The sequence below is a fragment of the Thamnophis elegans genome, chromosome 2 (assembly GCF_009769535.1).
Source record: "Thamnophis elegans isolate rThaEle1 chromosome 2, rThaEle1.pri, whole genome shotgun sequence".
NCBI lineage: Eukaryota > Metazoa > Chordata > Lepidosauria > Squamata > Colubridae > Thamnophis > Thamnophis elegans.
In genome coordinates this window covers 106,167,211-106,188,301 of record NC_045542.1, presented here as the reverse complement: position 1 = coordinate 106,188,301, position 21,091 = coordinate 106,167,211, and the positions used below count along the sequence as shown (strand labels likewise).

Genomic DNA, 21,091 nt, shown 5'->3' with positions numbered 1-21,091 from the left:
TCTCAAAAGATCATAGGATGGACAATGTTACATTTTCATGCCTTTCAGCTTTCATAAACATCTCTTACTCAAGAAATAAGATATTAATGTAATCATATATCATAATCAGGGGTAATTTATGCCTTTCCCCAATGGAACTGAGTAAGGAATCTGATCCCAGATGCCCCCTGCGAGGACTTACATCACAGTGTCATTCACAGTACAGGTTGCATGGACATGGCAATTCAGAGTGGCACCAGTAGATTCACAACTGTGAGAGCGTATGTCACAGAATTCCCCGGTGTAGCCATCCACACATGTCCCTGCTTGGCACACACCTTTGCTTCCCGGTCTGTTGTCACAAATTCCATGGATGCAGCCACAATCTTCCATTGTGAATAGAGAAGAAAGATAAAAACGTAATTGTTTAAATTATAATTGTGGGGTTTCTTGAATACCTTTAATGAAATTTAATCCATACGATGGCTTTCCGCTTTGTTGTGCCGACCATAAAAGACAGAGGATTGGTGTAGGCTAAGATATTGTATAAAAATAGGTCACTTCTAGTCATTAGAGGAGTGGCAAGTTCAATCAATCAATCGGAATAGAACTGGAAGGGACCTTGGAGGACTTCTAATCCAACCCCTCTCCCCCAAGCAGGACACCCTATACCTTTCAGACAATTATTTAATTTTACATTATTATTTCATATTATTTTAACTTCCAGGCAAGGGAAGCTTGTGACTTATTTTCTCTCAAGCACCAGAATAAATTCACCAGGCTTGGGTATCATACACCTGGAGGTAGAAAGGAGGATACTATTTCTAGCTCTGCTCCAGGAAGACCAAATATCTCCCCTTGTCTCAGTGCTTTCCTGCCTGATTTGCGTCTCAGACCTTCAGTGCAGTTCTCCCCATGCTTGTTTGGGTTTGAGCAGATGTGACAGGCAATTCCTTTGAAGCCATCGTAGCAGTTGCATTGACCGTTTCCGTGTATACCGTCATTACACTGGGGAAAAAACAAAATTTCCAATGTTACAGGAGATAATTTGTCTTTCACTCAGCTTACTATAAGACCATCCCCCTGACCTAGTGAAGTCTGACTTATAAATGACTACGCATCCTTAATGTAGCCCTATATTGTATATATATATATTAAATTATTTTGGGGTGGCAGTAATAACATTTGTTTTCAGTCAATTGTTTTCTTTCCCAATCTTTGCAAAGTTCAACAGCATGCATCCACAAGTTTCTTGCAACTATTTCCCTAACATTGTTACTTAATGCATAGCTAAGAATTCTGTGCCACTTTATTGAGCTCTTGGCTGCAGGGCAAGATCAAGGAAGCAGAATAGTAATAGCACTTAGACTTATATACCACTTCATAGTGCTTTACAGCCCTCTCTAAGCAAAATCAGTTTATTGCCCCCAACAATCTGGGGCCTCATTTTACCAACCTCAGAAGGATGGAAGGCCGAGTCAAAAAGCTATACAGATTTCAGAAAAGCATCTTTAAGGCTTGTCTGCGATAATATAATCTCTTGGAATAAGAAATTAATAGCAATAGCAATAGCACTTAGACTTATATACCACTTCACAGTGCTTTTTACAGCCCTCTCTAAGCAGTTTACAGAGTCAGCCTATTGCCCCCAACAATCCGGGTCCTCATTTTATCAACCTTGGAAGGATGGAAAGCTGAATCACCATTGAGCCTGGAGAGATTTGATCTGCCAAATTGCAGACAGTTGGCGGTCAGCAGAAGTAGAATGCAGTACTGCATTCTAACCACTGTGCCACCACAGCTCTTAATAAGAATGTAATAAGAATTTCTTAGCCTTGTTTATAGTGAGTTCATCAAGATGGAGGCTCCTGGAATGTTTTAAAATGCTTCTTTCAGATTTTTTTGTCAGCTGGTAAAGATAACAGCCATGAGATAAGCTGTTAACTGACTCCTCCATTACTTTTGTTGATTGTTTGTATCTAGGCTGTCATTTATTCTTTTCTCTGCCTCCCATCTCTCATACACTTACACTTCCTTTGTCGTAGCATGGATTGATATATCCACCAGGACATGGGGTGCAGGAATGACCGAAAAACCCTTTGCAGCATCCAGGTATCTTTTAAATAAATACACAAAAGCAAATAAGTGTTCAATGTGCCATTCTTCTTCTGTTATCAAGGTATAGCTACATCCCTCCCCTCACTCCCTCACATGAGACAACAACTCAAGGGAAGTCCCAAGGTACCGTGTTTCCCTGAAAATAAGACAGGGTCTTATTTTCTTTTGCCCCATGAAATATGGCCTTGGGCTTATTATAGGGGGAGGGCTTATTGTTTTGAGGTTGCTGGGCAGCTGCTCCCTTGAGAGTGGGCTCCTGAAGAGCCCGGCAGAGCCTCAAAGGTGAAGCAGCCATGAGGTGACCACGCTCACGAGCAGCTGCCTGGCAAACCCCGTCTCCAGCCGGGCAGAGTGCCATACACTGACCTAGGGAGTATCCCTAAGGTGCCAAGGCACATGGCACTCTACCCCGTCCCCAGCTTCCATGGCTTGGCACATTAGGGATACCCCCCTGAGAGTCATTGAGGCCACTTCGTTTATCTTTTCCATCAGGGTCACCTGAATTGGAGCATGGAACCTTCTTAGGGACTGCTGAAAGGACTGTGATCCTTACATCCACCCCCCCTCCCCCCCTTGCCAAAATGGATGAAGATTTTTGGAGGAGCAGTGGTACGTCTTCAAGGAAAAACAACGAAAGTCAGTTGCCTTTTGAAAAAGCACCTTTGAGTGAGTGACCTGAATGACTGAGAATCTCCATAGATATTCAACTCAAGGGAAGACAAATATTGGGTTTTGCCTTTCTTTATTTTTCCGTAATAAAGAAGCCAGCTCCTTTATCAAGGTTGGTTATGTAACAAAGGGATCTTTTGTCTGGGCAGAGAGGAAAGTAAGTGAGTATTGACCCAGAATCAGCCTCTGGTACTCTTTAAATCTTGAACTACCCCCTGGCAAAATGCAAGGCAGCTATCCCAATTTTTTGTGACAATACCTCATACGCACCATGTGGCCAAGATGCTGATTATGATGGTACAACTGAAACTCTGGCCTTTTTCATATGCAGTGCACACCTTGTGGAGACCCTTGATCTCTGGAGGTAAGGAGGGGGGATTTCTTTTTGCTATTTCTTGTATGAATATATGTGATGTGTGCGTGAGAGAGGAAGTGTGAGCATGTGAACATTTATGTGGACACTTGAATCTCTTTATATATCCAAAGAAGCTTCAGCCATACAAAATAGGAAGAGATGAACAAACCTGGGGGAGTCTTAACCTTTGCATAAGTATTTAAAAATATTTAATACTTATATTGCAAATATGTTACAAATGGTAAATAAAAAAGCATCCAAGTTTAAACAAGGAATCTACTGAATAAATTTTGGAATAAGGGAAATATTTGCATATGCATGCACAGTGTAATAAAAATCGCTCTGTGCAGAAGCAAACAAATAAGATGGTGGCACCTATGGTGCCACCTGGAGAACAGGTTTGGGGGCGTGACAAGCCTGGGTTGCTGCCGTCCCAGCGACCCAGGCCACCAAACCACTACCGATTTGGCCAAACCAATCCGAACCGGTAGGAACCAATCACTGAAGTGTTCCTTGCTGGATACCTTACACTTACCATTTCATTCAGAGTGCAATATGCCTGGCAGCCTTTCTTCAGAATATTCAAACCAAGAGGATCATGGGTATAAACACACTCTGTTGAAAAAGCCTTGTCTTCCTTTGGAAGCAAAATGAATTACAATTAAAAAAAGCATTTTTCATATATGTTCCATGTTTTTACATATGTTCCATGACCCTTTTGCCAGCCAATGAATGTTCAAAGAGAGGCCGAGTTATAAAGGAGACCTCCAAACAGGAAAAGCAGTTTCCTCTCTGACTGACAAGAGAAATCATGTTTTTCAAGATAGCACTCTAGTTCAGCTCACAGAGAGGCAGAACAAGGAAGACATAACAGAAATTCTGTTGCAAGCAAGATTTTTCTTCTTTTTTGATTAGGAGCCAATACATCACAAGGCAGTCATCTATTCTGGATAGAGATGGGGGAAGTAGGCAATTTTAGAGAACTTTAGAGAATTCCATTGTAAAGTCACTTATTTCAGCACAACAGAGGTTTCAACATAATTTTGTATTCTGTTTTTTGAATACATAATTTCAGAAAACCTTGCATGAAAACTCTCTCTCTCTTTTTCTTTTTAAGTGAGGAACACTTCAAGAAATAACCAGGGCTTGTTCCAAAGATCCAAAATATCTAGAATGCAGGCAGCAATCAATTCACTATTAACATAAAACAGTATTTACAGATGCAATGGCTCTAAGAAATATGCATTTGCAGCAGTGGTGGGATTCAAAAACTTTTACTACCAGTTCTGTGGGAATGGATGGCTTGGCGGGCATGGCTTAGTGGGTGTGGCAGGGGAAGGATACTGTAAAATCTCCTTTCCCTCCCCACTCCAGGGGAAGGTTACTGCAAAATCCCCATTCCCTCCTGATCAGCTGGGACTCAGGAGGCAGAGAATAGATGTGGATGGAGCCAGTCAGAGGAGGTATTTACCAGTTCTCTGAACTACTCAAAATTTCCACTACCGGTTCTCCAGAACTGGTCTGAACCTGCTGAGTACCACCTCTGATTTGAATTTCCACAGCCTACAAGTTTGCTCAGTTGTTCTAATGTAAATCATCTTTGATACTGTTGAAGTACAACCAGCATTATAACATGGTTGTACATTGTGAAGTCCTTGGAAATCACTATTGTCTCAATTGCTGCAATCAACCCGCTGTTCTAGAACTGACAGAAAAGCTAGAACAGCAGTTGCAAAAGGACTGAAATGTGACAGCTAAACATGAAGAAACAAAAGGCAGTTCAAATAATTGGAGTCCTTCCAGCTTATGCCAGCCAAAGCGGACCTTTTCAAGCCTGTATTAATTTGACCTCAAATATGCCAATGCAGAAGAAAGGTTGAGTGCTGATTCTGCCCTGATTTTTATCAACTTTTTATTTCCTTCCTGGTTTGTTTGTACAATTCTGGGTATCCGCTGAACATATGTGTGCTACGTAAAATTACATAAACCTAAACCTACATTTGAAAGGGAAAGGGCTGACTTCACCAAAGGTATCAGAATCTGGAAGATTTGAAAGGTTGCAAATAGAAATCATGACAGCTACTATTCATGCTATTCATTAGCATTGCATAGTCCTGCTTTTTGTTGACATTATTATTAGCATTAATGTTTCCCGTGAATGGGTCACAAAATACAGCTACCCTTCCACAGCATAATCTCCATATAGAAAAATCAGGGCAGTTACCCTAATTTGGCTCCCAGGAGGACAAAGACTGCTATTAAGAAGCGCACAATCCACACAAGAACCCTGTAATAAAAGCCAAAGATAAGAAGTAATTAATTGATAGACTTTTAAAAAAATGTTGCGTTGCTAAACTTATAACTCCCTTCAAAGCTGCAGAATGATACTCTGCAGGTTATGCACGGTTAAAATTACCATTTAAAACAGAATTACATGATCATCTATTCCCCTTCCATGCTGAACATAAAGATAATGTAGAGTGATATGTTATTTCATGGACACCTTCATTGTTCTGCTCAGTGATAAGTCCATGAAAAATCATCCATGATCACACAGAAAACATGCATCTAAGAAGAAGTTTGCAATATGGTGCACTCAGGAATTTTATTGAGTTCTTTCTTGTGTTCTGTGATTTGCACACACTTTATTACAAGGCTACGTTACACCATCAGTGTTAGTCTGGTAATAAAACATCTGCAGGAAAACAACCTACAGAATGCAACCAAGAACTCAACAGGTTAACCTCAGATACATGGATTCTCCAGTATTGGGAGGAATTTTGTTTCTGCTATTTATCAGCTGTTTTAATTGACTTTTTAATTAAATTTAGTTTAATTAAAAAGCACTGCTTGCTAGGAGATCAGAAAGGTGAATAACTGCTTTGCTGGATAAACTGAATGCATTGTAGCCTTAGAAGAAATGGGCAACTCAATAGCCCAACAGCTCAGTAACACCTAACACTTAATTCTAGCTCCTAAGGAGCTTGCAACAAGAAAATTTGAACATTTTATTGTGTCCACAGAGGAAGATGTTGCTTCCTCAGATCAGCCTGATTGTGGCCCAGTCATCTCTTTGACAATTTAGGGGGAAACTTATTGACCCTCTTTCCACAGGTCTACGATTATGACGAAAATTATATCTGCCAAATGTTTCCTTGTTGTGACTTAAAGATTGCTCCTGAATTCTTTGAAGGTAACATATATTCTCTCTGTTTATCCCCATCTTGCTATCATCTATTTTCTCTCTGGGCAGAATACAACCAAGATCATGTGAGGTACTGATACCACTCTATAAAGTCTTAGTAAAACCACACCAGGGGTGGGTTTCTCGCCCCGTTCCAACCGGATCGGTTGGAACGAGGCCGGCGGCGTCCTCGCACACGCACGCGGCGCGCGTGTGCACGCATGCAGCGCACGCATGCGTACTAGCGTCTGCGTGATGCTCCAGCTGCTCCTGGAGGATCGCGCAGGCACTGTATGCGTTCTGCGCATGCGTGGAAAGCGCAGAATTCGTAAAAACCGGGTAAGGAGTGGGCGCGGGTGTGCGGGCGCACGCGGGCGCGGGGGGGGGGCGTCGCCGTTCCCGGAAGTTACTTACTTCCGGGTTCGGCAACCAACCGGATCGCAGGGACCGGTGCGAACCGGTCGAAACCCACCCCTGAACCACACCTTGAATACTGCATCCGGTTTTGGTCACCACACTATAAAAAAGATGTTGGGACTCTAGAAAGAGTGCAGAGAAGATCAACAAGCATGATCAGGAGACGGGAGGCTTAAACATATGATTAATGGTTGCAGGAACTGGGCATGGCTAGTCTAGTGAAGAGAAGGACCAGAGGAGACATGATAGCGGTTTCTCAATATCTGAGGGGCTGCCACAGAGAGGAGGAGGTCAACCTATTTTCCATAGCACATGAAAGCGAGACCAGGAATAATGCATGGAAACTAATCAAAGAAAGATTCAACCTAGAAATTAAGAGAAATTTTCTGACAGTGACGACAATCAACCAATGGAACTGCTTGCCTTCCAAAGTTGTGAGAGTTTCATCACTTGAAACTTTCAAGAAGAGACTGGAGTGCCATCTGTCAGAAATGGGTCTCCTGCTTGGGTGGAGAGTTGGACTAGATGACCTACAAGGTCCCTTCCAACTCTGTTAATCTGTTAAATCCTGTAATTCTTAATGAGTGGCTAGCAGTAAATTGTACTGTACAAAAATTTACAGTACAAATTTACAACCTCCGGGTTCTTGAAAGATTTCTCCCTGTACAAAAGAGTTTCTTCTAATACCCCAGGAACTTTAAAATTTCTTTTGAGGTATTGGGTTCAAGAGGCCAGAAAGTGGTGCCACTGTGGTGCTTTTTTAGTATCTTCCTCTACATTGCTGTGCAGTTATCACTGCTCCCAGATTTAGGGGGAGAGTTCTTTTTTTTTTGAGCTCTTCCTCTGTGATTTTATTTGAAACTTGGGAAGCCCGGGAGCCTCCATATCACTGGAGAAATGATATTTTGGTTTCAATTGCATTGCCTTTTCTCTTTCTCACTCTCACTTTTTGTTATTTTAAAACATTTTTCTATTTTCTTTCTCTGGTCTAATGAAAGAAAGCAAAAATCCAGTTCAAAACAGCCCTAAAACCAGTGGAGAATCCTTGCTCCATCCCACTTCATCCATCAGAATTTCACTAAATGTTTTCCTTTGTGAAAAAGGGAAATTAGACTCTTCAAACAGGATGAATGTCTGACAAATGCAGAGGAAATATTCAGCACGACATTATAACAAAAACAAAAGCCACTTATTTTCTACTATGCTTTCAGTATTCTAATGCAATTTTGCTGTATTTCTTTCTGCTGCTTAAAATTGTACTAAGCATTTTAAGGATTATACTCTCCTTTTATGGCTTGTAGGTAACACAGATGAGAATTGGTCCAATATTTTTTTTAAAAAAATGATACATCTGTCCTGTTGTATCCACAGGACCAATTGCAACAGGCACTGCGTAAGGTCAGTGCCTAGAAGCCTGATTGCTCCTCTGTATCAGCAACAGGAAGCAGATGTTTTCAGAAAGGTGCTGAATCCTCATCAGGCTTACTTGCAGAGGCTGAGTCAACAGGAAAGGCTAGTTCTCACAGGAAATGCAATATGGTGGCCTCTGAAGAGCCAAATCGCTTTTGAGGTTAAAAATAGTCTAGGAATATTTTGCATATAGACAAACATTCGTTATCTTTTAGACTTGGAGTAAAGGGAGGAAATTCATGGGAAAAGAGCTGAATTTGCAGAAAAAGTAAGTGGATTGGTGCAGTGGTGAGTTTCCATTTTTTTTTACTACCGGTTTGCTCATGCATGCATGCGAACAGAAGCCTCCGGGTGGGTGGGCGGAGCCACTACTGGTTCATCCGATCTGGCAGAACCGGCAGAAACCCACCTCTGGACTGGTGGGTCCACAAGTCACCATCTCACACCCAATGAACAAACTGGGTTTCTCTTGAGAGAATGTTTCCCTTTTCCCATCACCCCAGATCTTTCCATCTAAAGTCTGGGAAAAACTTATACAAGAGAAAGAGCAAATTCAACATCCTTGGTTTATTTACCTCCACAACTTTAGAATGTACTTCATTACACTTCTTCGGCAGAATTGGGAGTATTGATGAAGGAATCAAGATACCATCCAAAGTATGAATAATACCATTTGAGGCCAAAATATCCCTTTTGTTTATCACAACCTTGGAATTATCCAACAGGATCCTTCCCTGGAATAAAAAAATAAAATAAAACTGCATTGACAGAAGCCTTTGAAATATATGTGTGCAAGACAGACCTTGTCAAGGTGTTGGGATAACTGCTTTTGCAGTAGAAAAGTGGAAAATATTTCCTCAATAGCAGAGAGAGCTATGCATTAAAAAAATGAATGTAAACCTGCTAGCTACTGTACATGGAATGGAGACAGAGTCATGGGCAACTTCTCAGTCTCCCATCAGACAGGATATTAATATTTCTAGGAATTTCAGTGCCATAGTACTTACACCGTTACTGATGTCAACTGTCACCAATTGGTTTGCCATGGTCAGAATATGTGGCATAATTATTAGCCTTTCTATATAGACCTGGAAAAGATTGAATTTATTCAGCTATTTATTTGATTTATATAGCCAGCCATCTCGCATACAATTAACATTCTCAGGTGTTGAAGCCTTGGATCAATACGTTCAATTCATGAGCCACTTTTATTGGAGCCATGGAAATGCTTCGGTTCCTGGCTGCTTTCTCACTGGAGGGTCACCTGGATAAACATTTTCTGGTGGAACACAACCCTTTCTTTAACTCCATGGTCTTGACCCAAACATAGCTCCAGCCATGGTCGCATATGGTCTCTTAGACATTGACTGAAATTACTGTATGTCTCATTGGCAACAATGCAGTTATTTGAGAATAAATATGGAGAGGTACAATTATAATTTTGAACTGAAAATGACAAGATACAGGAGACAATTTCAGGAGGCAATTCAATAAAGATTTTGTCCATATAAGGCACATTAGGTGGTCTGAGAACATCCAATGTCATAACCTAGTTTACAAATGGACATGAGAAGTTTCTGCCTGGGAGAATGTTTTAAGATTAAGAAGATCATCATCATCATCATCATCATCATCATCATCATCATCATCATCATAATCTTAGCCATTGTCTATCCACTGAAGAGGCCATGCAGAAGATTAAGGTGTATATTTAAAACTAATGGAGTCACAAACAGGGGTTTCTTACCTAGTTTTAAAGAAATAGATTTAGTTTAACAATTACAAATTACTACCTATTTTGAAAAGACTTTTAATAGCATGGCATAAAGGGCATGCTTGTTCCTACTATTCTATTTTTATTGTGCTAGTTCCCTAAAGAAAGGGAACTAGTCTCAAGAGATACATAGGTCTTTAGGAAATGTCCATCTGCATTTCCTCTTCACCAGTTCAAGAGCCCTGGCAAGGAGCAAATTATATGTGAAAGCGATGAAATGAACTTGGAAAGAAAAAGAAAAAAAACCTTACCGCTGCTGTGGGATAGATATGATGTTTCACCAGTTCCTGAAGCTTATTTATGCCCTAGTACAGGGAGGGAAAAACAATTACAGGCTGTCCTTAGATTTAATGGTTGAGGATTACACAAGAGATTGTGAATAACAACCTCTTGTCCATGTACATTATATTTCAAAATCAGAGTTTCTTCCTGAAGGACAGCATGATTTGTATGAATATACCAAATTAATTTTCACTCTAAAAAGTTTGAATTTAACAAGAAAGGATTTTTACATTGCCCTGTGCAAAAGGATCAGAGTGATAAAATGAAAATTAAAAGCTGCAGAAGGTTAATTCTTCCCTCTGTACTTACTACCAATCATTCTTTCTCTACTCTGCAGTTGGATTCTGACTTCCCCATTCCAATTTAAACAAAACCCCACATATCTAAATTGCTGTGTTCTAAATCAATCTAACATTACCAGTGTCTGTTATAAAAACAGTTTTGTTAGAGACTAAGTCAGAGAGAAAGCATGTTTATTTTATTTAAAATTGTGCTTTGCCATTCTGCTCAATGTTACTAAAGAATGCATACAGACCAACTTTCAATTTACCTAATTAAGAGCCTATCTCTTTTAATAAAATGTGCTTGTAAATGCTGCGGCTAAATTGTGCATGTTTTGCTGTCATAGACAGCTGATAAACAACATTGTCTTTGCAATTAATTCTTCTGCTGATATCAGCCAGATTTTGTTGCAGGAAAAAGCAGCAGAGACAGAGACCTCAAAGACTGCTGAAAGCAAGATTACCCTGAAAGATGTCAAAATTGTTATGCCTTTCCCCCAACAGTTAAATTTGAGAGATCCATGAGTTTCTTCCATTCATTAGATCAGTGTTTCTCAGTCTCAGCACCTTGAAGATGGGTGTACTTCAACTCCAAGAATTTGCCAGCCAGCATAGTGTCTACCTATCTTCAAACAGCTTTGCATTAGATTGAAGGAAATTGATCTAATCCTAAACTCTAAAATCTACCTGACTCTTGGGTTAATACCCCAGAGTGTTGCAGGAGAGTATATTCAAATTGTGAAACATTCCTACCTCCAAATAGTTTGGTTGAATCTCTCCCTCCCTCCCTCCTCCCTCCCTCTCCCTTTCATGCTCTCCCTCCCTCTCCCGATCTCTCTCTCCTTCTCCCTCATGATCTCCCTTCCTCCCCCTCCCTCTCTCTCATTAACAGAGAAGGAAACCTACCTCCCCCCTCTAAACTCTTGTTTTTACTTTGTTTTACTTTTTGTAACTTTAATCCATTTTATATTTATAAGTGTTATTATATTTTGTTTTATTTTAATTAAGCCTCTCAGAATTGCCTGAACCAAAAGATAGATGGTAAATAAACTTGATCAATAAAATAAATAAATAAATAAATATCATTTATATGGCTGTCCATCACAAGTTCCTGACACTGAATGGCTAACAGTGCTAAATATATATGTATATGTATGTATGTATGTATGTGTGTGTGTGTGTGTGTATCTATATCTATCTATCTATCTATCTATCTATCTATCTATCTATCTATCTATCTATCTATATCTCTATCTATCTATCTCTATCTCTATCTCTATCTCTATCTCTATCTTTATCTCTATCTATATCTCTATCTATATATCTAAATATCTATATATCTATCTATCTATCTATCTATCTATCTATCTATCTATCTATCTATATCTATATCTATATCTATATCTATATCTATATCTATATCTATATCTATATCTATATCTATATCTATATCTATATCTATCTATATCTATATCTATATATATATATATATATATATATATATTATATATATCTATATATATATATCTATATATATCTATATCTATATCTATATCTATATCTATATCTATATCTATATCTATATCTATATCTATATATCTATATATCTATATATCTATATATCTATATATCTATATATCTATATCTATATCTATATCTATATCTATATCTATATCTATATCTATATCTATATCTATATCTATATCTATATCTATCTATCTATCTATCTATCTATCTATCTATCTATCTATCTATCTATCTATCTATATATATATATATATATATGATTTTTACAACCCCTGGTAAGCCCCAATTATGGGAGGAAGCTAACTGCTTCTATCATCTGTCAATCGGCTCGTCACAAGAGTCCATCACGACAGAAACCCAATATTTTTACTGTTGCCTTTGTTATATTTGTGTTTTTTTATTTGTGCTGATAAATAAATAAAGGGAGACTAGTATAGATCTATTTCAAGCTATTTCGCTCTCATCAGCTAGCCATACCCCAGTGTTCAAATCCCAGTAAGGGTATGGCTAGCTGATGAGAGCTAAATAGCTTGAAATAGATCTATACTAGTCCTCCCTTTATTTATTTATCAGCACAAATAAAAAAAATAAAAAAACCATATATATATATATATATATATATATATATATATATATATATATATATATGGTTTTTGTATATATGTATACACACACACACACACACACACACACACACACACACACACACAAGAGAAAAACAAAAACCACACAATAAAACAGCAGCCAAGGTAAAAACAGACCTATCAGCCCCAAAATAACATAACACACACGCAAACTCAGCCCATTTTCAGAACCTCAGACCCAGTGACACAAACAAGTACCAATTTCCAGTCACTATCTGAGCTATTGAGTGTAACTCCCAAAATTCTAAATAGCTTAGGGCTGAGTCATTTGATGGACTACATCTGAAACCTATCCTGTATTAAGATTGGCACAAGAAGCTCTCTTGTGAAGATACTCATACTTTTCTTCAGCATATGGGAGATGCTACTTCCTGTGTTACTCTCAAACTAGAGAAGTTTCCTTTGGAAGTTGCAATTAGCTTTAGCAAAACTTTGGATTTAAATGGCCAATAGGCATAATCATTCTCCAATGTAGCAATTCCCACCTCTCTGTGCATGTGCATTTATGTTGTTCATATGTGTATACAATAAGCATATACTAAATGCATATAGAAGATTTAGTAACATTAAAATCTATCTCTCTATACAAAACCTCCATTAGATATTTCCCATTAGAATATTTAAATTCTGTAACAAACAAAAACATTCTGCAGAACAACAGATACAGGACAAAATAAAACCCGTATTTACAATAATGGCTTCTTGAACAAGCTATAAGTTAGACATTTTATAGAAAGTTGCCTTTGAAAAGGCATACAGAATCAATTCTTACAGCTGTCCTAATTTACCAATGTTTCCCATATTGGGAAGATAAAACAATTGGCTAAATGAACAATCTATGAGTGTGTTCAGAATGAAAACTCATATCCTTTTAATCCTCAGACTAAAAAATAGCAAAATTAGTCTCACCTCTGTGAAGAGATAAATTAGCCTTCCATCTCTTAATTTATCCACTGCTTCATTACTTGGGACAAACACAGTAAAAGGTCCAGGGCCATCCAAAATTGATGGAAGACCACAATTCTGCAAAATATTAAGCACCATGATCATTAGATAACTTCAGTGTGAAATGATTAATTAGCAAAATCAACATTTCTGGGGGTGAATTATGCTAAGCAGCTAAATCATTCGAATCAATTATTCTCAGCATTCCTGACAAAGTTCCAATTCAAAGTTCCAAACTACAGTCCTATTGAAATAGTCAAATGCTTTCTATAGCTGACTAAGGATTAACTGATTTGAACAAGATTTGGTGCAAAGAAAATGATACTCAGATGTTTCTGAGTAAAGTTTTGCACATAGACAATGGATGGGAGGAACATTTGAAGGAAGGAAATCCTGATCCTGCTTCTTGTGTGAAGAAAGGATGAATTTCTTACTGCCCCAAAGCAATATTACGGAAATGAATCAATTCTTCATGAGTTTTACTAATATTTTAATGATCTTTGTAATCTATTATATTTAATCTTCTGTTTGATCTCTTAAAAGGGAACCCTGGTTTGGTATCCAATCATGGATCGTGAAAATATTAAATGTTTAAACAGCAAAACCAGCATTTTTTTCTGATAAAAAAAGCTGCAGTATCAGCATTCATTTTATTCCCTCCTGAATATAGGAGAGATACTCACTTCTAACATAGTTTCAAACCGGCTGGCAATCTCCATGGAAGCAAGAATTTCTGCAATTGTTTTCTGCAAAAACAGACGGATTAGAATGAGAAGTGGTGGCATACACAGAAACACATTTCAATTTGAAAAGCGTAGTTATGAAATATATAAGCGCAAACAAATAATGACACATTTTTCTCCTCTTTCTACTCTGTGCCATAACTAATGTACAGAAAACCTCTGAGTTGTACTCCCAATGTTTTCCTTCCCATTGAGTTCAGTAGAACTTCCTCCTTAGCAACTGCGATGATAGCATAATCTAAGTTACTAAATATACATGTCTATCTATGTATACCTATGAGCCACGGTGGCACAGTGGTTAAAGTGCAGTACTGCAAGCTACTTCTGCTGACTGCTGGCAGACTGGCAGTTCAAATCTCACCATGCTCAAGGTTGACTCAGTCTTCCATCCTTCCAAGGTGGGTAAAATGAGGACCCAGATTGTTGGGAACAATATGCTGACTCTGTAAATCGCTTAGAGAGGGCTATAAAGCACTGTAAAGTGGTATAGAAGTCTAAGTGTTATTGCTATGTATGTGAAGCATTTGCATCCTGCATTCTGAATATCCTAAATTTGGATGGCTTTCAAGATATGAACCAACACAGAGGATCTGAATCTTTGTTCCCCACAGGAGAAAAATCCACCAGAAACCGAGGAGGTAAAATAAACATGGTGCTTTAAAGCTTTTTGTATGTATTCAATTTCCTGTTTTGCCAATGACTTGTAGAAAGATAGAGTAATTAAAAACAACTGATACAAAAACAACTGATTGTTATCTGCAAATATTGTACATTTAGGCTTCATGATAATTTTCTGGAAATCCTTAGAGGAATTGATCGAGCAAAAAGTAATATAAGATTGCTCTATCTCTGCATGCCCAGGGTTTTTGTTTTTTTAAAGGTGAGTTAAAAGAGATGTAAAGACATATTGAATCAGAGTTGGTTCCTGGTAACTATGGAGACATGTCCATGAGGGCTTCTTAGCAACAACGCAAAGTGATTTGCTATTATTTTTTTCTAGCATTTTTTAAAACTTCCCAGTAGAGTGAGTTAAGAAAAATCTTGTCATTTTGAGTGATGGATAAGTAAATATAGAAAATAAGTGGTAGTTCCCAGATAGCTTCCACAGTATCCAGAAAGTTTTTATGGAGTTTATTTCAATTATAAAATTATTTAGGATATTGTATGCTGCACCACAAAGTAACAACTTTGAATGCTTTATTTAGTGCCTTTTGGCCTCAGGAAGATGGAAGAGAACATTGTGGTATGGCTAACATTTTATGAGTGTACCCATCACATTATCTCAACATTCCAAATCTTCCTAGGACCAATTATTAGTTTGGGAAAACTGGAGGAAATAAAATTGTAAGTGATATTTGCTTCCTAGTATACCCTACTATTAAGCAGTAGGGGTTGTGTGGAACTTTATAGTGTCAAACTTTATAGTGTCTAATGCTATGAAAAAGTGTAGTAGAAAGGCTTTATATCATGGGTATCCAAATTTTGCCTTGCGTGGATCATGTTGAGTGTAGAGAAATTGTTCTTGGGGCCATATATAACATATAATTAATACGCATTATTAAATTTCCTTCCCCCCCCAAAATATTTTTATTATATCTTGTGGGGCGTATTACTAGCTATCCAGACCACATGTGAGTTGGAAACATCTGTTTTAGATTGATTCTAGGTTAGAAGTACAATTGTGCTTCTAATTGTAGAAGCACAATTCTTAAAAGCTATTTTGTTTAAGGAATTATCCCTATACACTACCTATGACTACCTGTTTTCATAAGGAAAAAGAATATTCATCATACCTGAGCATTATCAGAGTTATCCGTGGTGTCCATTTTCCTTATAGGGTTAACAATATGTATAATACCATTAGCTGCTGGCAAATTGAAGTTAGTGATGGAATAGACGTTGCTTGGAGAATCTGAGTAAATGTACTCAGCTGGCCTCGTCTGGAGAGCAATACAAGGTTTTTCTATGATAAATATTTCTCTACAATTAAGTTTTATTATTGCTTTGACATTTTATTGCAATTGTTAATACTTGTAAATGCAGTTATTGTTCTTGAAAAGTAGAGTGCAGTTGGGCTTTAGACCAGGGTTTAGGTTGGGGATGGCATTCATCAGATGGTGGAAGAGGGGCAAGCATGGTGCACCCAATTTTGTGCTACTTGATCTCTCAGCAGCTTTGCATACTGTCAACCATAATAACTTTTTGGACTAGCTACATTGGAGATGGCAGGCACTATTTTATGCTGGTTCTCCTCCTTTCTCTGTGCCTGGTTTCAATCAGTTATAGAATAGAATAACAGAGTTGGAAGGGACCTTGGAGGTCTTCTATTCCAACCCCCTTCCTAGGCAGGAAATCCTACACCACTTCAGACAAATGTTTATCCAATTTCTTCTTAAAAATTTCCAGTGTTGGAGCATTCACAACTTCTAGAGGCAAGTTGTTCCACTAATTGTTCTAACTGTGAGTAAGTTGCTTCTCTCCTTGATCAGTTTCCACCCATTGCTTCTTGTTCTACCCTCAGGTGCCTTGGAGAATAGTTTTACTCCCTCTTCTTTGTGGCAACCCTTGAGATATTGGAACACTACTATCATGTCTCTCTTAGTCCTTCTTTTCATTAAACTAGACATACCCAGTTCCAGCAACCGTTCTTCACATGTTTTAGTCTCCAGTCCTCTAATTATCTTTGTTGCTCTTTTCTGCACTCTTTCCAGAGTCTCCACATCTTTTTTACATCGTGGAGACCAAAAACTGGATACAGTATTCCAAGCATGGCCTTACCAAGGCAAACCTATGACAGGTAGGAAGAGATTATACCCAGGCCCCCTCACTTGGGGTTGCTGCAGAGTTGAGTTCTTCCTCCCTTTTTTTAACACCTACATGAAACTGCTGGGATTGTGGTCAGAATTACCAATATGTAGATGATATCCAGTTGTACATTTCAGTCCCTGACTGATCAGGTAATGTCCAACCTAGTGTTTGAAGGCTGTACAGGTTGGAATGGGAAGGGCAGGTTTTGTCTTTTTGTCCTTTCTTCTCTGAAATCTGGAGGTATTCTATTATTGACTTTTATGTGAAACTTCTGTACAATCTAGGAGGCCATCTTGGACTCTCAGCTCCTGATTGCAAAGCAGATAGAAGCAGTGGGCTTTGCAGAGGCATGTCTTGTATATCAATGGATCAGGGGGGCCTTCATATAGTAATTCATGCCCTAATCACTACACTATTGTGCTCTAGATGTTCGGGGATAGGCCCGTCCAAATCCCAAGCACCGTCAGACCCTAATCATAGAGAAATTGAACTTAGTAATGGAGTCAAGTTACAAAGAGAAGCTAGTACAACAACAACAATCCCAACTGATCCCTACAACCCAATATAACGAACGGAATATTACATCTGGTGACCTATGCAACAATGCCCTTGAAAACCACAAGAGATTTCCAGATGATCATTAGATCTCCACCTCTGCCCTGGGATTTTAGTTGATGCCATATCTGAAACCCACCTGGAATATCTCTGAAGGCCCCCCTCCCGAATGGGCTCCAGGGAATAACATAATGTTTGAATTAAATCAGTGAAATATAATTGTGATACTGAGTGCAATAATTGTAAAGGAAAACATTGGACAACTTTCCTTGGGCTGTTTAAAACTGACCTAAAATTTCAGGAAGGAAGGAAGGAAGGAAGGAAGGAAGGAAGGAAGGAAGGAAGGAAGGAAGGAAGGGAGGGAGGGAGGGAGGGAGGGAGGGACAAACTTGAGCTATAGCTTCATTTTTAGGATCTCGGGTCTGTAAAAAATATTTACCCATCCATGACATTCCACTTTATCTCCAGATAATGTCCATAAAACCAGAGGGTCACGCGTATTTTTTATCAAGTGTTGCCCAACTATTATATGCTTCCTGCAGAATTCCTGTGCATATGAGACCTTCATAGAGAGGAGATATGTAATGTTCCATATCAGTTTTATACAGATATCAAGCACTACATCTAAAATTAGAACAAATAAGTTATCATGGCACATATTGGATTATTTCTCTATTTTTTTTATTCTCCTTTCTTTCATTATTGTATTTCTTTTTCAAATAACACACATAGACGATACATTACCTGACAACAGCACTTCAGGTTTTTTTTAATGGTACCATTGTGCTTTTCTTTAGATGACTTTTGGGGTTATTTTTTAAAATAATAAAATATAATCACTGTGAATCTCTAGCATGTACAAAATGCTATTGAGAGGGCGATCCTATACATTAGCCTTTCTGAATGGGTCAAAAGACATTGTAAGGAGATTCACCTTACAAATGAAGGCAAATATAAATGTCCCAGGATAATGATGAAAGATCGCATCTGGGTCGGTCACCGAGACTAGAGATTTACTTTCCTGAGCTTTCAAACTCATGCTGGAGCCCATCCTCAGGGAACTTCACTCTATTGGAATACATGCTTTGGGCTATTCTGTGAGTTATGTTTATGTGGTGCCTTCCTATTGGCTGATTGGTGTGTTGATAGCTGGTGATTGGCTGTTGTTTCCTTGTTCTGCCAAGCCCTTCAGTACTAAGTCCTAAGATGGTGGTAAATCAGCACTCCTGTTAACTGACAAGGGGCACCAGGGATGGGTTGCTGCTGATTTTACTACTGATTTGCAACCCGCATGCATGCACTGTTCAGTGCCCCGGCTCTGGGGTGTAGCAGGCCTGGGTTGCTACCCATCTTGGTCCCAGACCTGAATTTCACTACCAATTCGGCCAAACCAGAAGCAACCCACCTCTGAAGAGCACATTTTCCAGGCTTTAATCATTTCCCTGGCTATTTCTTACCCACATGTCCAATGATCCTAGATGCTGCAAAATTAAATGTTTGAGTTTGAGTTTGAGTTTTATTTTATTTATATGCCGCCCTTTTCCCCCGAAGGGGACTCAGGGCGGCTTACAACTCAACCAGGGAAGGGGAGTACAAACAAGAATTTAAAACAACATAAAACAATGCATGATTAAAAACACAACAGTCATACCAATTCGAGACGGGGCCAACAGTTCTTTAGCCCCAGGCCTGCCGGAACAGCCAGGTTTTAAGGGCTTTGCGGAAGGCCTGGAGGGTGGTGAGGGTTTGAATCTCCGCGGGGAGTTCGCTCCAGAGGGTCGGAGCAGCCACAGAGAAGGCCCTCCTCCGGGTAGTCGCCAGTCGACACTGGCTGGCGGATGGAATTCGGAGGAGGCCTAATCTGTGGGATCTAATCGGTCTAGTGGAGGTAATTGGCAGGAGGCGGTCTCTCAAGTACCCAGGTCCAATACCATGAAGGGCTTGTTCATTGCAATGTGAGTCTACCAATGAGTTCGGGTCTCCTCATCTCACCGCTTGCTTGTGTTCTTGCAATCTGATGCTTAGCTTCCTCCCCATTTGCTCTACATAGTCACAGGGGCAATCCATCCAGGGGATCTGGTAGATTACATTGAAAGTATCTCCCACCTCCAAGCGATCTTTAGAATGCATAATTTGTCCTCATATGGTGGGCTCCGGGCAGTGTGCGATGCCCACTTGCAGGTCTTGGAAGCTGTATGCTACTGCTTCTGAAATGTTTTTGAGCTATGGCAGAGTGTGCCACATAGTTGCTCTTTTAGCTTCTTTCTTTTCTCTCCTGTGCATTTTGTGCAGGCATTTTGTAATAAGTGCTTGTGGGTACCCAATCCGCTTGAATTGTTCATATAGGCACCTTCTTTCCAGTTATTAAGCTTGCTGGGTACTACACTGGGTTCTCACTCTGCTAGATACAGCTCTTTTTGTGTGACAGTGGATGATTATTGTTAAAGAATGTGTGGAGTGTTGCTGGCCTTACAATGAACCATGGTTTCTAGACTTCACCTTCTTTGCAAGCCCCACAAATAATTATCCATCTATCTCTCCCTTCCCCTTCATTGTAATTCTCTCTGAAAAACAAACGCAGTGAATAAAAATACCAAATGATAATCTTCATCAAGAAGGACCGTGGTAGCCTTACTTCAGACACAAATACTAGGAGTAATTAATTAATAAGAGAAAAGAGTACTTACACTGAAGTTAAATCGAGGAAAGATTTTTCCGGTAGGCACAAAAACCGTGAAAGGCCCATAGTTCTCCAGGGCTAACGAACAACCTTTATCTGTTAAAAGATTCCATACCACACATTCATTAAAAAAAAACACCTGAATATCATTAATAATCATGCATACGACTGGAAGCATTTTCTTTAACAGAATATATGAATGAGCCGTGGTGTTGTAGTGGTTAGAATGCAGTATTGCAGGCTAATACTGCCTTCTGCCAGCAGTTTGGCAGTTCAGCTCTCACTGGCTCAAGGTTGACTCAGCCTTCCAGCCTTCTAACATGGGCAAAATGAGAACCCAAATTGTTGGGGGGCAATATGCTGACTCTGTAAACCGCTTAGAGAAGGCTGTAAAGCACTGCGAAGTGGTATATGTCTAAATGCTATATGCCTTAGATGTGCAGGTTGAAGGTTTTATGAAGACATCTTCATTATATTTCTGTTTCTATCCCCTACTTGGGCAACCCTGAATTGGACTGAGAGGTTGAAAGGGACATTTAATTCTTTCTCAACATTTACAGCATTTCTCCAATCAACACTGTCCACCCAGCTGCTACTTGCCAGAACAGGTAACATATGCAAGTACTTATCTATTTCCCACCAAAAGGGAAGCAGGATACAACATATGCTTAATTTTCCATGTTAATATGTACATCTCTATGTTTAGTGATTCATGGTTAG

The 21,091-nt window shown here is 39.1% G+C and overlaps 1 protein-coding gene across 2 annotated transcripts in view; it reads right to left on the bottom strand.

Annotated features, from left to right (window-relative positions):
• STAB1 (stabilin 1) overlaps positions 1-21,091 on the bottom strand; it is a 126,900-nt gene that overhangs the window by 79,011 nt on the left and 26,798 nt on the right. For both annotated transcript variants that reach the window (XM_032209352.1, XM_032209350.1), the window contains 13 exons: positions 20,379-20,467; positions 18,131-18,253; positions 16,122-16,268; positions 14,269-14,331; positions 13,550-13,663; positions 10,158-10,211; positions 9,140-9,220; positions 8,708-8,866; positions 5,346-5,408; positions 3,657-3,758; positions 2,009-2,095; positions 876-987; positions 182-365 (listed from right to left, as the gene is read on the bottom strand). In XM_032209352.1, coding sequence (XP_032065243.1) covers positions 182-365; positions 876-987; positions 2,009-2,095; positions 3,657-3,758; positions 5,346-5,408; positions 8,708-8,866; positions 9,140-9,220; positions 10,158-10,211; positions 13,550-13,663; positions 14,269-14,331; positions 16,122-16,268; positions 18,131-18,253; positions 20,379-20,467 — 1,378 coding nt within the window. The remainder of the gene's footprint in view (positions 1-181; positions 366-875; positions 988-2,008; positions 2,096-3,656; positions 3,759-5,345; positions 5,409-8,707; positions 8,867-9,139; positions 9,221-10,157; positions 10,212-13,549; positions 13,664-14,268; positions 14,332-16,121; positions 16,269-18,130; positions 18,254-20,378; positions 20,468-21,091) is intronic.